Source organism: Abrus precatorius, unplaced genomic scaffold (assembly GCF_003935025.1).
Source record: "Abrus precatorius isolate BTA unplaced genomic scaffold, Abrus_2018 Scaffold9, whole genome shotgun sequence".
Taxonomy (NCBI): domain Eukaryota; kingdom Viridiplantae; phylum Streptophyta; class Magnoliopsida; order Fabales; family Fabaceae; genus Abrus; species Abrus precatorius.
The window spans coordinates 12,439,536-12,455,044 of NW_020874439.1; the positions used below are offsets into that span (position 1 = coordinate 12,439,536).

Genomic DNA, 15,509 nt, shown 5'->3' on the forward strand with positions numbered 1-15,509 from the left:
ATTTTCTGTTTTAGTTAATATTATTTTAATACTAAATAATAATATAATTAAACTCCGAAGACAAATAAAATTAATAAAGAAATGTTAATTATACAATAAAATTGTATAATTTTTGCAATAAAGAGAAATAGAAAATACAATTATTATTATAAAAATATATGGGAAAATATCGTCTCTGAAATTAATATATTGTTGTTTTGCACGTATTTCGGTGAATGCTTATGAATCCGAAAATTAAGTTTTTCGATGTACTTTCATAAGAGGCAAATTACTATTCTCTGATCAATGGGTCAAATGAAACTCCCAAGATTCCAAAACAAGCAAACCGTAGTTAGCTAACGATTAGTTATTAATATATCAAAGGATACAACGAAAGCTTAATTTACATTAATAACATTAAATGTTATTTTTTAATAAAATATATTATTTAATGTATTTCTTAAATCACAAATCAAATAAATCAATTAATTATAATTGTTTTTATGAAGTAATATTTTGATATGATGAAAAAGATTTTAATAAAAAAGTAAAGGTCGATGTACTTAGGATTCTGTTTGGATCAACTCAGTTGAATTCTGAGTGGCGTTAGTCTTCCGGCAATTATAATAGATTTGACATATTCAGTTGGACTCAAGGATACCTAACCCGTCCCATGTATGGAAGAGTTTAGGTGATGAGTGAAATTAGGAAGAAAAAAAAATAAAAAGTTTTATGCACCTTTCTTCCTTCCATTCAAACCCTCCTTCTCCCCTACTTCACTCCCTCCCCAAACTAAACACGTCCTAAATTTTGCTTTAGCTAAGTATAAGTTTCAAGTTCAATTTATCCCATACTATTTATTATTTAAATGCTTTTTTTAGCAAAAAATCAGCTAAGGTAATTTGATTATGTGAAAAAAAAAAAGACTTTTGAAAGCACCATTAAAAAAAATAGATTACAATATATCGATATTGTTGCTCTCTTTTTAGCTACTTTCAAGAGTTTATTAAAATCAGCATATAATTTTTTTCACATGTAATTTTTACAAGTAATAACACTGGAAATATAAATATCTCTCAAAGATTAAAAAAAAATCATGAATTGTGACTTATGCTTAAGAAATAATTACTTTTTATAAAATAAAAGGTTTGCATAGAAATGAGCTGTTTGCTCTACATCTATATATATGAATGAATGCATATTCTTATCTATAACCTACCTCAACTTTTGTTTCGCCTGGACTATAATAAAAACTAAATTGAACATAGAGATTTGAAGAGAAAAATATGTACTGGTGCAATCCAACAGAAACTTTGAATGCGTCATTCACTTTTCATTCCAAGCTCATGCTTCTTTTTCTGCCCGACTTCCACAAGTAGAGTCAAGAGAGCCTCACACACCTGAGACGCATCTCCTTCAGAAGTGTCATCATTTAGCGCTGAATAAACCATCCAAGCATGGTCCAATTTTCGTTTAGGTCGCACCACAACAGATCCAGGAACTTCTGCATCTCGGCATGTCACAAGCCCATCACTTTTCTCCCCATATCTCACCTGCAGCAACTGTGCACAAGCAGCCATAGCAGCACCAAGGGGCATTATAACAGGGAGTCTTGTACGTTCACCGCTTGAGGCAATCAAGGGTGGTAGTTCAGCATGTGCAACGTGAGATAATGTGGCTAAAACAGCTGGGGAAATGCTAGCTTCGGTGTGAAAGGAAACAACAGGGACTTCTTTTGGTAGATGATGTTCCTTTAAAAATTCCCTCCGTCTTTCATATGTCAAGTCTTCTAAGGCTCGCATGTCACCCTTTGTAAAAATAAAATAATAATTATAGCAAGGGATGATGAGTTAAATAATGTTTGGACATTGACAGAAGCTAAAAAAAGAAATAACATAATTAACGGTAGCTTACATGAACAACATTAAACAAACAAAAATCAATTAAACTTAATTATCAATTCACTAAAATAAGCAGAATCATATCATATAATGATTAATGACACCATTCAATTTTGTTCGTGGAAACTGAAAAATATGTAGATTAGTGGGAATTATTTGAATGGGTAAGCAAATGCAGATTTCATGCAACAAAACAGATGGTCAAAAGTTCTACAGAAAAACAAAAATAAACATGTAAGCAAATCCGTTTGCTCTAATAATCACATGCAAGAAGATGCCATACCAGAAAAAGATCCATTTTAAAGAAAACAAACATTTGAAGCACAAATAAGAAAGAACCAATGGGTCATAATAAAAGAGAACTACATGCCTTAATTACTTTACAGATAAGAATCTCTGTAAGTTTCCGTAAATTTACATAATCACCAAGCTGTCCTTCTCGCAGAAGATCTGAAGCTATAGGAGTACCCCCATACGGACTTTGTGCTAATGCCAATCCAGCAACTTTATCTTTCAAATCAGACCAGTATAATGATAAAGCAGCTGCAGCATCTACTCCCCCTTTGCTATGTCCAAGAAGCAAAACACGTTTCTTTGAACCCCAATAAATTTCCTCAATATACTCTTTTAGTTCTCTGGCATTTTTCTCAACTGAAGCCTGATAGATAATTACTCAATTCAGTAATGTACAAACAAGAACATCAATATGATATTCACAAAACTTAGAGCAAGAATTTTTCATAAGAACTATTACTACTGTTAGATAACCCATATTTAATGGAATAATTAGTTGGTTTGGGAGTTTATTAGTGTTAGGAGTTAGGAGAGAGTCATAAAAATTTGTCATTTTAGGGCTGGGATAATTAGAAAAAGAAGGCATGATGCCAATAAATAAAAAAGGGGTTTAAGAGGTTAGAGGTATCTTGTCATTAGGGAGAGGATTCGAAGCTTTTGGAAAGGCAGATCCTTGAAGTTTTGTAGTTATTTAATCAGGGGAGATTTTTCCTATTTTTTGTAATAAGATACTAAGTTTCTATCGCTATCAACATTTACTAATGTTACTGATTATATATTACTACCACAAGAACTAGTATAATATACCTCACTATGAATCTTTGCGATATGACAAGTCAAACCCATTTTTGAAAAACTGACTTTCGTACTGACAAAGTAAAGTGGACCATGATTACTGAAAAGACCTGCCATTGCAAAAGGCACAACAGTTAATAGCACAAAAATTAGTTATGTTGAGAAAAGAGAACAAAAAAACATAGGATGAATCCCAATGTTTTGACTACATATTGAAACATATATTTATAATGGGAACTATTGATGCAGAATGAGAAGTTACTATAATTATAAAGATACTAATTTTTCTATTTATAATATTACTATAATTACATAATTCCAACAAGTTGAAACAATGAACTTTGGCAGCTTTACTATTTTCATCCTATAGGCCAAGTGCTAATAAAACATATCCCATTCCAGCTGCATCACTGGCTTTCAGGTTTTGCTGTATGTGAGGGCCTGGGATGGGTGTTGTTGGTTATGGTTAAATTGAACTTGAGCATAATCAATCACTTTACCTGGAATTAACAAATAAACCATTGAATTTGGTAACTTGTGAACACCATGCCTGAAAGAAAGGAAAATTGAGTTAACATTGATAAAGAGAAATATTGGAGAAAAATAAAGCAACAGGATACTTACTTGATGTTGTCCAGAATTTCCAGGAATCTCTCTGTTCCATCTTCAACTGGGGGCATACCCGGATCATGTTGAAGCCATCCTATATCATCTGCAGATCCACGCACAGTCCTTCGAGCACGATCAATCAGGCTGAAGTAACAAAAGCATAGATTATCATCCCCATCTCAATTATTAAAAGGGCTTAACTTTTAGTTTAGATGGTTCTATCAAAAAATTAAAAATAATAATAATATAAGAATTGAAGATTAGATGGATAAACCAACATCATATCAAGGTGGCATTAACAGTAAGCACAGTGGCAGAGCTTATATCATATCTTTCAATCATTCGGGTGCAATATTTGATGTAGGGTGCATTTTACAATATTTAGAAAGGAAAAGAAAAAATTTATAAATTTGATGTCATGTAAATGGAGAGAGATTCCCTATCAAATAAATCAAAATCAGAGATTAAGGAAGGTGATTCTAATGCATTGAAGATATAGAGAGCGTAATTTTATGTTTATCATCAATTATCACCTGGAAATATGCACCAATTATCAATGTAGAAGATAACTTGCAAATATCCCAGAGTGGGACCAATACGATAATGGTATGCTATGCTTGTAAATATTAAATTACACAAGGAGATAACAGTCAACTTTTATTTGCAGTGCCTATAGACTCTCTATTTACTTTTACTTAATGAAAATATAATACCTTACATTAAAATTTTTGTTTTACCCATGACTCCTTGGAAAGGAAACATAACTAGGGAAAACAAACAAAATAAATATACAAAAATGAATGCGGAGACTCAAGAAAGAGAAGAATATCTTTTTTTGTAACTAACCAGAAATACTTAATACAAGATACCATGGATTTTCCTTAATTGAGGATTCAAAGGTTCCTAAAATTCATTACTCTTGGAGATCACGCATCTCAGTGCATTTAAAACTGTTCACACTTCAGCAACATATACACCCAATAAAGAGAAAATAATGCATGGAGAACCAATCATTTCCTAAGAAAATATGTAAATTCACAGTTATCGTATCATAGTCTATCATAAACACACAGTAGTAAGTTGTTGGAGTCAAGTGTAAATTAGTCCCATATAGAATGGAATATGGGCAAGTTAAGAGTCTAGAAAGACATGGACCCATAGACCCCTGTACCCATTACATTAAGATTTTGGGGTTACATTGTAATGTCCTACCCCTTGTGAGGCTCCCTACCTGAAAACTCTTCCACCCAATAGTGGTATCAAAGTTAGGTCAATCTAGGTGACTGACTCAAATGAGTAGATGAGCCACGGTAGAGAGAGAGCTTACGGTATGACACTCATGGTCAGTGTGAGAGTACACCGTAGAAGAAACAGTGACACTAGATGAGCCATAGCAGAGAGTTAGTGGTACCCACGTGCAGAGGGTGTGGAGCCCAACATTCAAATTAAGATGTCCCACATTGGTTAGGAATAAAGCCAGAATACTCCTTATAAGAGTTAGGATAGTCCTCCTCCTATGAGCTAACTTTTGGAAATGAGTTAGGCCCTAGTTTCTTAATATAAGTCAAGTCTATCTAAAACATCAATAGTTTATAACCATAACAGTCAATAGCAGCCATAGTGACCGCTATTGCGGAGGAGCGGCAAGTCGCCACTATGGGGAGCTTATAGCATCGCATTTCAGTGGAGTGGCCATCATGCCGCGAATAGCGGCCAAATCGCGGGAGAATCGCAGCCATAGCGGCCGCTATTTCATCCCTGGCCAAAACTCGACTTTGCCCTTGCTTTCTTAACTTTGGACATCTTTAAATAGGGGTAATCTTGGAATTTTGCCCCCTTTTACATTTTTGATATGTTCTTCCTCACGAGCCTTAAGTTTTCATTTTCGTCTCTCAGTTCTCTGGTTCATTCTTTCCCATCTTCGTTCTCTGCAACATTATCTTGCTTCCAGTGTCCTTCTCCGGTGAGGCTTCTGACGTGACAGAGTTGTCCTCCAGTTATCTTCTTCGTCTTCGTCAAAGCTTCTAACGTAACTTAGACGTGTTCCGGTCCTCTACATCTCCCATTGTCTTCTTCAACTCCGGCGAAGTTTCCAATATGATCCAGACATTTCTGGTCATCTTCTTCATCTCTGATAAAACATCGGCAAACCTGCACATTTTCTAGTGACTGACCAATTCTCTGTTTTCTTATTTCCTTATCTATTTTTTATCTTTGTCTCTGTCTTTCATTTCTCTCTGTTTTAGATATTATTTTTATATTAGGTATAATACTTAGAACTTCAAAATAGCAGCCATCCTGCTATCCGCTGTAGAGTTTTTCAGGTCGGCCGTATAACAGCTGTTACCAAACACAAAGCAATGAAATGTAAATATATAAAATGCCCACTATGCACCACTAGCATAATAAAACCAGCAGTTTCCTATTCTACACCTTTCTTTATGCTTACCCACAAGATGCTACCTAGCAGCACTTAACTTTTGTTAATAAGCTTTTCCTGTCGCAGATTTTATTTTATAAACCTTCATTCATGCAAAGTAGAAAAATTTAAAAAAAAAAAAAAACCAAAAAAAGGAAAATGAGACATATTAAAAAAAAAAAAAAAACTGTACAGTACCACCACCTTATTGGCCAAATAAATATAGCAGAGGAAACTATTTCAGTAAAAAACTTACAAAAATACAAATTGAACAGTTAAATAACAGTTCAGGTGTTCAGCTTTTCCAAAAATAATAGTAAGAGGACAGTAAAGTAACAGTAGACAATGAGTCAACGACACATCATAACAGTTCAGCTTCATAATTCAAACAAAAGATGTTGCTAGTAAGTGCTTATCCAAAATATCACATCTAGAATAAGTTCACAGAATACCTTTGGAAAATAGAAATTCCACTTTGTCCAGCACGATTTGATTCAACAAGTGCACTGGAATTTTGTAACAGATCTCCACCAGAAGTCCTTGTGATTTCATCATTTCTATGTAGAGGTGCAGGAGTTGCAGTATTAGATGATTCAACACTTGTTAAATGGTTACTGTTTGAAGGAATATGATCAATTTCAAGAGATGAAGACTCCCCAATTTCTGCAGAAGGAAAATCCACAAGCTCTAGTGCACGAGAGCCAGGAGGACCAGAATGTCCGGGAGAATTTTCTACTGAAATATTAACAAAAGCTTTAAGATCTAAAATTGCAGAAGTCTATGAATCAAAAAAATGAAACACAATCATTATTATTCAAATGCACAAGTTTTGTCAGAAATTAAGCATGAGGAAAGGGTATATAGATCAGAGAGCTGTATAAGGAATAAAATCAATCCATAAAAGTCATTCAAATTAAACAAATTCAAAATAAGTGTAGGTGAAATTTCATAAAGTAGAACAGAAGCATATTGAAAAGAATCCTAAGTCCTATACCTAGACAAAAACTGTCACAAAGACTTGAAAATAACAAGAAACTGCAGCCTTCCAAAAATCTAATTAGACCTACAATAAATTCTCAAGTGAAATCTACATAAAAAGGGTAGGCCATGTATGTCACATGAATTTTAATGTACTTGGGTTTCAATAAGGTTTCAAAAAAATACATTAAACTTCTAATATAATAATCTCATAATTTGTGGTTTCGTCTATCCCTTGAAAGGCAGGTCTTTATTTCCTGAAAGGTGACCATTACTCCAAAGCAATCTGATTAGGTACTAAATTTTCAACTCCCACATATAAATGAAACAATTGAGGTAACATAAACCTTAAGTGAATCATTTCTACTTTCAAGTAAAAGCAGATGAGTTAAGTATCTCCTTAAAATTTATCTAGCAGATAAGCCATATCATTATTTCAAAATGCCACATAATAATTCAGCTTCATTATTTCCCTGTTTGTTTATGGAAACTTATAGTAACTGACTAGATAATTCTTTAAACTTCTGAAAGAAGAATCTACTTAAACTAAAACCTCTGAAAAACAAGACAAACAAAAAAGAAGCTTGCCTGAATAATCAGAGAAACAACCAGTTAGGTATGATGTTGTTTCTGCAAGATAAGAAGCAGCATCATTGAGAGCTGGCATAGAAGAAAATATATGAGGAATAAGCCCTTCATTAGTCAAACCCTCTCCCTGTACCAGAAAAAGATAAGGTTAGTTTAGTTTTAAGTAAAAAGCTAATAAAATTATTGTTTAAATCATCAAGATAATCATCAAAGGAAGGTGCAGCTACTCCTAGAAAAAAGAAAACGTACAACTAAATGCAATAACAAAATAGTAATAAAGCATTTGAACCAAATTACCATTAACAGCAAGATCCACATTCAACAAGAACAAATGCCCTTCCAAAGAAATCATTAAATACAGAGCTTAAGAACCCAAATATTTAAATAGAAAGATACTGATCACAAGCTAAAGAAGCTTGACCTCAACAAAAAGGTGTTTTCTTACCTTCTCCTTTTGGCAAAGGTGAGGTAGGAGGAAGAAGGGGTTTGGCTGTCAATAAACAAACAGGCAATAGGTATTTTATATTGATAAAGTAATCCCTAGTGTGTATTTACCACACTCCTTAGTTCTATTTGACACAGATCTTTCCTATCATCCAGCAGAACTGCTCTTGCAACAACACAACAATCTCTCATTCTTCATTGTGAAAACTTAGGTCTAACTCGCTCCTCAAAGCTAGCTCATAGGAGGAGGACTATCCTAGTCCTTATAACTATAAGAAATATTTTAGCTCTATTCCTAGCCAATGTTGGACATCTTAACTTTCTCCCATTTTAAACTTCCCTGCCAGAACCCAACTATTTGTTTCAATAACTAATACTTGCATGAACATTACATTTTTAACATTAATTATTTGCATTTTCATTTGTCTAGTTATTAGAATTTTAACTCTAACCACCCATTTGACACCCACAAAAAAAATCCACTTCATTATTTTAACAAACCCAGTTTATTGGAATATAAGGAACAAAGTGGGCATGGCATAGGCTGCGATGTTCATTCTGAAGACATAAAACTTGGTAACTATAAATTATGAAAGAAATCACATTTCACAAATACATGACTTACCACCGATGAGGTGGTTGACTCCCCATGTTGTTGGCTTTGAGAATGCACCATTGAAACCAATTTTGGGCAAAGGCAAGAAATAAAGGAAAGAAAATTCTTGATAGATTTAACAATGTAGTCCCAAAAGATCAAACACAAAAAACAAATCATATAAAAATTGGAACCACCTCTCATTTTATAAACTAAGATCTGCTCAGGAATCAAACTGATTGGGATTTAAGGAATGGATAAGTGATGAAGCTGTTAGCCCTCATATAAGTACTACTTTGAGGAATGTTTAAGGCATAGAAGAGAACTTCGGATTGTAAAGCGTTGTAACAACATTGCCTACAAGGCAAGAAACGCGGGAAAAGGAGTGGAACATGAGAAAAGGAAGGCACTGGTTAGGAATAAGAGAAAAAGGAAAAAATGAGCATTAAAAGCAGGGTAAATATTGATTTTGGTGGAGAGATTTCGGGCAGGGATGTGATATTTGGTGTGTCTGCAGAATTTACGTTGTTATCTCTTTCTTTCCTTGCACTATCATCTTTCTTTCCTTGCACTATCATCCTATTTGGCATTCGTTTTATTTCAACTCTTACAAGTACCCATACATTATACATAACGGGTACCGGTAAACGCTGCATTTACTTGGGTGTTTATCAAAATTAATTTAAAAAAACACGGTATGCAACTTGAGTATGATACTAATGGGACTAAGTGCAGCTAGGTATGCCTTACGTACTAGCTAGTATTAGCTAGATCATTTACACTACCCCAAAATGGCAGTTTTTCGGTTAAATTTGGGATTTTCCTCACCTTTCTCTCAAATTTTCCATGTTTTTCTCTCTGCTTAATCAAATCCAGTCATCCTTGCTTGTGAGATGTGAGACACGAGTTTGTCAATTTCTTTTATTAGAGATTTTTTCTCAATATTCTATAGATCTTTTATATTTTTCATTCTATTCTATTTATATTATTTAAAAAATTATAGGCCTAGATATGTTTTTTGTTCTCACATTTTAGCGAATTTTTAGTTTTAGTCTCTTGAAATAATTTTTTGTTGTTTTGGTCTCTACTTTTTCACGATTTTTTGTTTTTATTCTCTATCTATGATTTCATCCACTAAAATGTTGTCAAATGTCAGTTTTTTATTAGACCATGCTACCTACAAGGACTAAAAACAATAATTTACTAAAATATAGGCACCATAAAGAAAAAAATTGTTTAAATGAACTAAAAAAAAAATCGTTTAAATGGACTAAAACAAAAAAAAAACACTAAAATATAGGAACTAAAAACATATTTAAGTCAAAATTATATTAATGTAACAGTACCTTCAATTTTTAAAGACTGTTGAATTCCATCTGCATGTCCACATTGTGTACGAGTACCATACTCATTCATGCAACATAGATTCTTCCTATGTCTTGAAAGTTTGCTAAGTACTGAAATTGTTGTTTCGTGATAAATATATCCAACATCAAATCTGCTTATTTAAATTTAATACGTTAAAATTACCTTTTGAAAAAAATGAAATCCTGGTGTACAATAGTTTATTAAGATGATAAATAATTTAATTACTTGCCAACCTTGGAGTGTGCATATATGCTTCCAACACAATATAAGGATATAAAATGTAACATACCATATGGCAATATGAGCTTAGCAACTAATCTGCATTAATGGTTTAGTATTAGAATAGAATTCTGTGTTGGAAATTCCAAGTTCAATCCTGGCAAGCACACTTTTCCACTCTTTCTAAACTAAAAGGCACTTTGTATACTATTTAATAAATTATGCAAGCTTAATAGCACAATGGAATGGCAACATACAGGCCCAGATTTGAATTGTGGAGAATGGAGAGCAACATAAAACCCAATCTCATTGTGTGCCAGATGGGGTTAGCCCTTTTTTTCCATATCATAAGAAGCCTTTTAAGCCATAGAAAAGGGTAACAGACTAACTCCTTACAATGGAAACATCTTTACTTTCCAAGATACGCAGTGGGAAATTATTTTCCATTCTTTCTTCCCAATCCAGAGAGAAATTTAAGTGCTCTGGTGTAAGACAATACCTTTATATGGTACCATTAAGCATGTGCCACATGAAACGATCAATAGATTCAATACCATTTGGACAACAAAAACATCGCCTTCTATTATCAATACACTAACATCATGTGTGGTTTAAGGGAATGCAATGGGAAAAAGATAAGCCAATTTCCCAGTTTGGTTGAAAAACAGGAAGGGAATATGCATTCCCCTGATTATGGCCATTCTTTTCATTTAAGTAAAAGTGATTCCATGACATATAAGAAGGAATAACCATTCAATATTCCTTCAAGGAATAATTCTCACTATGCACGTAGTATGATAAAGATGAATCCACCAATCCCAGCCATTACCATTTCTCTGTTATGAATGTGTTTACTACTACATTTTTCTTTTCTTATGCCCATATTTCGATCAATAGTTCTTAACACAACGTATAGCCGCTTCCGCTCGAGATATCTATTCCTTCAGTTAAATGACAAAGTTCCATTCGTTAAGACACGTTAATATCCAAACACTCTATTGTTCAGTTCTGAGCATCAAAACATTGTCGCCATTCCTAAAACTAACACCGCAACCTGACAATGAATCCTCCCCACACGCACACACAGACAATCAAACTAATTCAGCAAATCACAAAACTAACCAAACCATATTACCCTAATTAGTTTGTTCCGTCAAAACTACGAATATTACACCCCATAGTATTTCAATGCTCACGTGAACATTTCCTCAGTGCAAATAAAACTTCAGATTAGAACGCCAATGTTTAAACGATAGGAAATCACTTAACCTAATAATATTTATTTATAAAAAGAAAAATAATAAACAAAGAAAAAATATCTTCCAGGAATCTGTGCATGGATATATCAATTTTACATAAATAGTGAAAAATTAGAAAGTACGTGACTCACGACTAAGGGCACGGTTGATTCCCGACGCGGTGGATTTGGAGCTCGCACCATCGAAACCAGTTTCTGCCAAACGCGAGAAACAAAGTTCATGAACATGGAATCGAACCGCGAAAATTGCACAAATAAAAGGAAAAAGAAAATTGGAAGCATGTGTTGTAGAAATCGTACCTTAGAAACTGTGACGCGAAGAAAGGTGACGGCGAGGTGAAGGAATCAAAACGGTTTTGAATTGAGAATGAGGGAAGGAAGCACGGTGTAGCCGATCGATGGCGTTGAATTGGTTCGTTTCTTGCGTTTCTTACCGCTCGCCGTTAGACGAAAATGGATACCCGATGATACTGCGTCGTTTTGTCTGACCTGTCAGTTTCACCATCCTTGCTTGCTAATTCAAAGTTCCAGAAATTAATTTTTGCTACTCTTTAATGTACCAATGTTTAAATAATTTTTATCTAAATAATTTACTATTGATATAATTATAAAAGATAAAAAAATACTTTAACTAAAAATATCTAAATAAGTTACGAAAATACATCTTTCTTTTTCGTTATATAATATTTTTTATTATTTTTAAAAACACAAATTAATTTTTTATAATTACATTTTTAAAACCATAGTTAATATATTTTGAAATTAAAATTTTATAAAAATATTAAAAAAATTAATGCTAGTAAAAAATATTGATAAAATAATTGCTCAAATATTTAATATAATTTCTTTTAAATCGCTAAATTTCATTACATCATGTTTTTTTGAATTAGAGTTTAGAATATTAGAAGTATGTATAAATTAAATTGCATAATTTTAAACTATTTTTTTAATTAATTATTTTTTAAATTACATATTAAATCTTAAACCTTAAATTTTAAATAGTTAAAGTGTATCTTTTAAATCAGAATCTCACGCACACTAAAAAAATAAAATCATCAATAATAATAATAATAATAAAACTAACATTCTTCCAATTAATCAATATTGATTGAGTTTGTTTATTTTAAAAATGACTCTTAATTTGAACTGAACAATTATAATCAGAAATTAATTAGTACACAATCACATACCAAAATCATATTTTCATCATGTCTCATAAATATTATAGGTCGAAATTTCATCTGCCCAACAAGCACGAACCAAATCATACTCACATGTCAGAATGCTGTCTTATAGTTTTCCTTATCAAGTAACTAAGGAAAACAATTGTAGTTCAATTATTCAGTGTTGGAAATTATCGATGTAAAGTAAGTTTAGATATTGTAAGGAATGTAAATGACTTCAGCGACTAGCACGTGTCTTATGTTAAAAATTATCATTATTTTTTTTTATGAAATTTATAAATGAAAATTATAAAGATTCTCTTTCAATAATGATTATTTTATTCTATTAATTAATAATAAATTAAGAAGATAATATTTTGAATTTGATAAAAAAATAATAAAATTAAATTATTTAAATTAACATGCACTATATTTATTGCTAATATTATAATATCTCAACGTTCAGTTTATTTAAACTAATATTTTTAGTTTGATATAATGTATTAGTAGTTTCAAGATTTAGAATTATATTTAAATTTAAGGAATGATGTTTGAAAAATAAAATTATAATTTAAAATACTCAACCAATTAATGTTATATATATATATATATATATATATATATATATATATATATATAATTTTTAAAACCAAAAACCTTAAATATTTTAATCTGCAGGTGATAAATGAATACAGTTAGCAGGTTTGGGCCTTAGTAAGCCCAACCCATTGAAGGAACGGACTTGTAGGTGGGGGATGATTATTATGCAGGCATTGGTACATTCTAGCAATCTAGAAAATGCTTTCAGGGGTGAAGTTCATTCCCCGTGACCAGATCAGTGGAGTTGGCATAGCATACTTCTATCAGTGTCACTGTTATTATTCCCCCTCCATTGCCAAGATTTGCATGCAGATAACTTGAGCTGACATGGCCGAAGAGGTGAAGCTAAGCTGAATCACCGAAAACCAATAACCATAACACCTCCCAAATTCCCAATTAGGGTTCCAACTTCCATGGCTCTTTTACGATCATACAAAAAATTGACCAACCCCAATCTTGTTCCACTCTCAAAATCCCTTTCACCTTCACCAGGTTCAAATCTTGAGCATCATCACTCCATACACACATTCCAACTCACCCAAATACCATATGGGTTTCCAAAAATTCACACAGACGCCGAAACTATCTGCAAAGTCTTATCAAACACTCGTGATTCCACCGTCGACACCTCTCTCCGCAATGTGCCGGTGACGGCGTCGCCGGAGCTGGTGGTTGAGGTTTTGAACAGGCTCAACAATGCGGGTCTACTCGCGCTTTCGTTCTTTCGTTGGGCAGAGAAACAGGAAGGGTTCAAACACACCACAGAGAGCTTCCATGCTTCGATCGAGGCATTGGGTAAGATTAGACAGTTCAAGATGATTTGGACTTTGGTGGATGACATGAATCGCCGAAAGTTGCTTACTGGTAACACTTTTTCCCTCGTTGCTCGAAGATACGCAAGAGCAAAGAAGGTCGACGAAGCAGTGGAGACGTTTGAAAAGATGGAAAAGTATGGTTTGAATCCCCAAGTGTTGGATTTCAATAGGTTGATTGATGTTTTGTGCGAATCCAGGTTTGTTGAGAAAGCACAAGAGGTGTTTGATAAAATGCGGCAATTAGGGCTAACGCCTGATGTTAAGTCCTACACCATTTTGTTAGAAGGGTGGAGTCAGCAGCAAAACTTGTTGAGGGTCGATGAGGTGTGTAGGGAGATGAAGGATGAGGGTTTTGAGCTTGATGTTGTTGCTTATTGTATAATTATTAGTGCATATTGTAAGGCTAAGAAATATGACAAGGCCATTGGGTTCTATCATGAGATGCAAGCAAAGGGTACGAGGCCTAGTCCCCATATATATTCTACTTTGATTAGTGGTTTGGGTTCTGACAAGAGATTGCATGAAGCTCTTGAATTCTTTGAAAAATCTAAGGCTAGTGGTTTTGCACCCGACGCTCACACCTACAATGCTGTTGTTGGGGCTTATTGTCACTCAATGCAGATAGATGATGCGTATAGGATGGTTGATGAGATGAAGAAATATGGGATTGGTCCGAATTCTAGAACGTGTGACATAATAATTCATCACCTAATAAAGGCTCGCAGAATTGAACAAGCTTGCTTGGTTTTTGAGAGGATGAGTGATGAGTGGGGGTGTGAGCCAAGTGTCAGCACGTATGAGATCATGGTTAGAATGTTTTGTAATGAAGAGCGATTGGATACTGCAATGGCAGTTTGGGATCAGATGAAAGCCAAGGGACTCCTTCCTAGAATGAATATGTTCTCCAAGTTAATCATTGCCTTGTGCCATGAAAATAAGTTAGATGAAGCCTGTAAATACTTTCAACAAATGTTGGATGCGGGCATGCGGCCACTACCTTCCAAAATGTTTAGTACCTTTAAGTATGCTCTAATTAATTCTGGGATGGAGAATACTGCCAGATATTTCGTTTTGAAAATTCATAATTTGAGAGATATGCATTGATCCACCTTATTTTTCATAAATCCCATGGATGTAATGATTTGATCAAATTTAAGGTGTCATTATGCTTGTTTCAAACCATAAGTTGATTTCTTCAATTTACACGTTAAGTGCTCCTTATCATTCTAAATAAAATCTTCTAGTTGTTGCATACAAACCTCCTCAAAAAATCTCTATTTAGAAAAATTATTTTCACATCCATCTACTGTAGCCTAAGGTCATAATGATTTACTATTATCATAATAATTTTGAAGAAATCATAAGAGAAAACTATGTAATTTTATTTTTTTTTAAGTGTCTTTTTTTTTTTTAGTGAATCATTTTGTCACTTATCTTGCTTTAAATTGCTTTACACTTTCTTTAAAATCTTTATTAGTCTTAAA

The 15,509-nt window shown here is 33.3% G+C and overlaps 2 protein-coding genes across 5 annotated transcripts; one reads left to right on the forward strand and one right to left on the reverse strand.

Annotated features, from left to right (window-relative positions):
* Positions 1-1,084: 1,084 nt before the first annotated feature.
* Positions 1,085-11,924, reverse strand: LOC113850058. 4 transcript variants are annotated; one of them, XM_027480383.1, is made up of 10 exons: positions 11,748-11,924; positions 11,580-11,642; positions 9,949-10,059; positions 7,564-7,690; positions 6,450-6,732; positions 3,594-3,722; positions 3,470-3,519; positions 2,982-3,079; positions 2,251-2,538; positions 1,093-1,787 (listed from the first exon to the last, which is right to left on the reverse strand). In XM_027480383.1, exons 4-10 carry the CDS (start codon positions 7,640-7,642, stop codon positions 1,302-1,304), a joined length of 1,413 nt encoding a protein of 470 aa, XP_027336184.1. In that variant the 5' UTR covers positions 7,643-7,690; positions 9,949-10,059; positions 11,580-11,642; positions 11,748-11,924; the 3' UTR covers positions 1,093-1,301. The 4 variants fall into 4 exon arrangements, with proteins under 4 accessions (XP_027336182.1, XP_027336184.1, XP_027336183.1 ...); XM_027480382.1 differs by having other exon boundaries at positions 9,949-10,100; XM_027480381.1 differs by lacking the exon at positions 9,949-10,059 and having other exon boundaries at positions 1,085-1,787.
* A 1,639-nt stretch (positions 11,925-13,563) lies between these two features.
* Positions 13,564-15,129, forward strand: LOC113850832 (pentatricopeptide repeat-containing protein At1g71060, mitochondrial-like). Its single transcript, XM_027481361.1, has one exon. It carries the CDS (start codon positions 13,624-13,626, stop codon positions 15,127-15,129), a length of 1,506 nt encoding a protein of 501 aa, XP_027337162.1. The 5' UTR covers positions 13,564-13,623.
* The last annotated feature ends 380 nt before the right edge of the window (positions 15,130-15,509 follow it).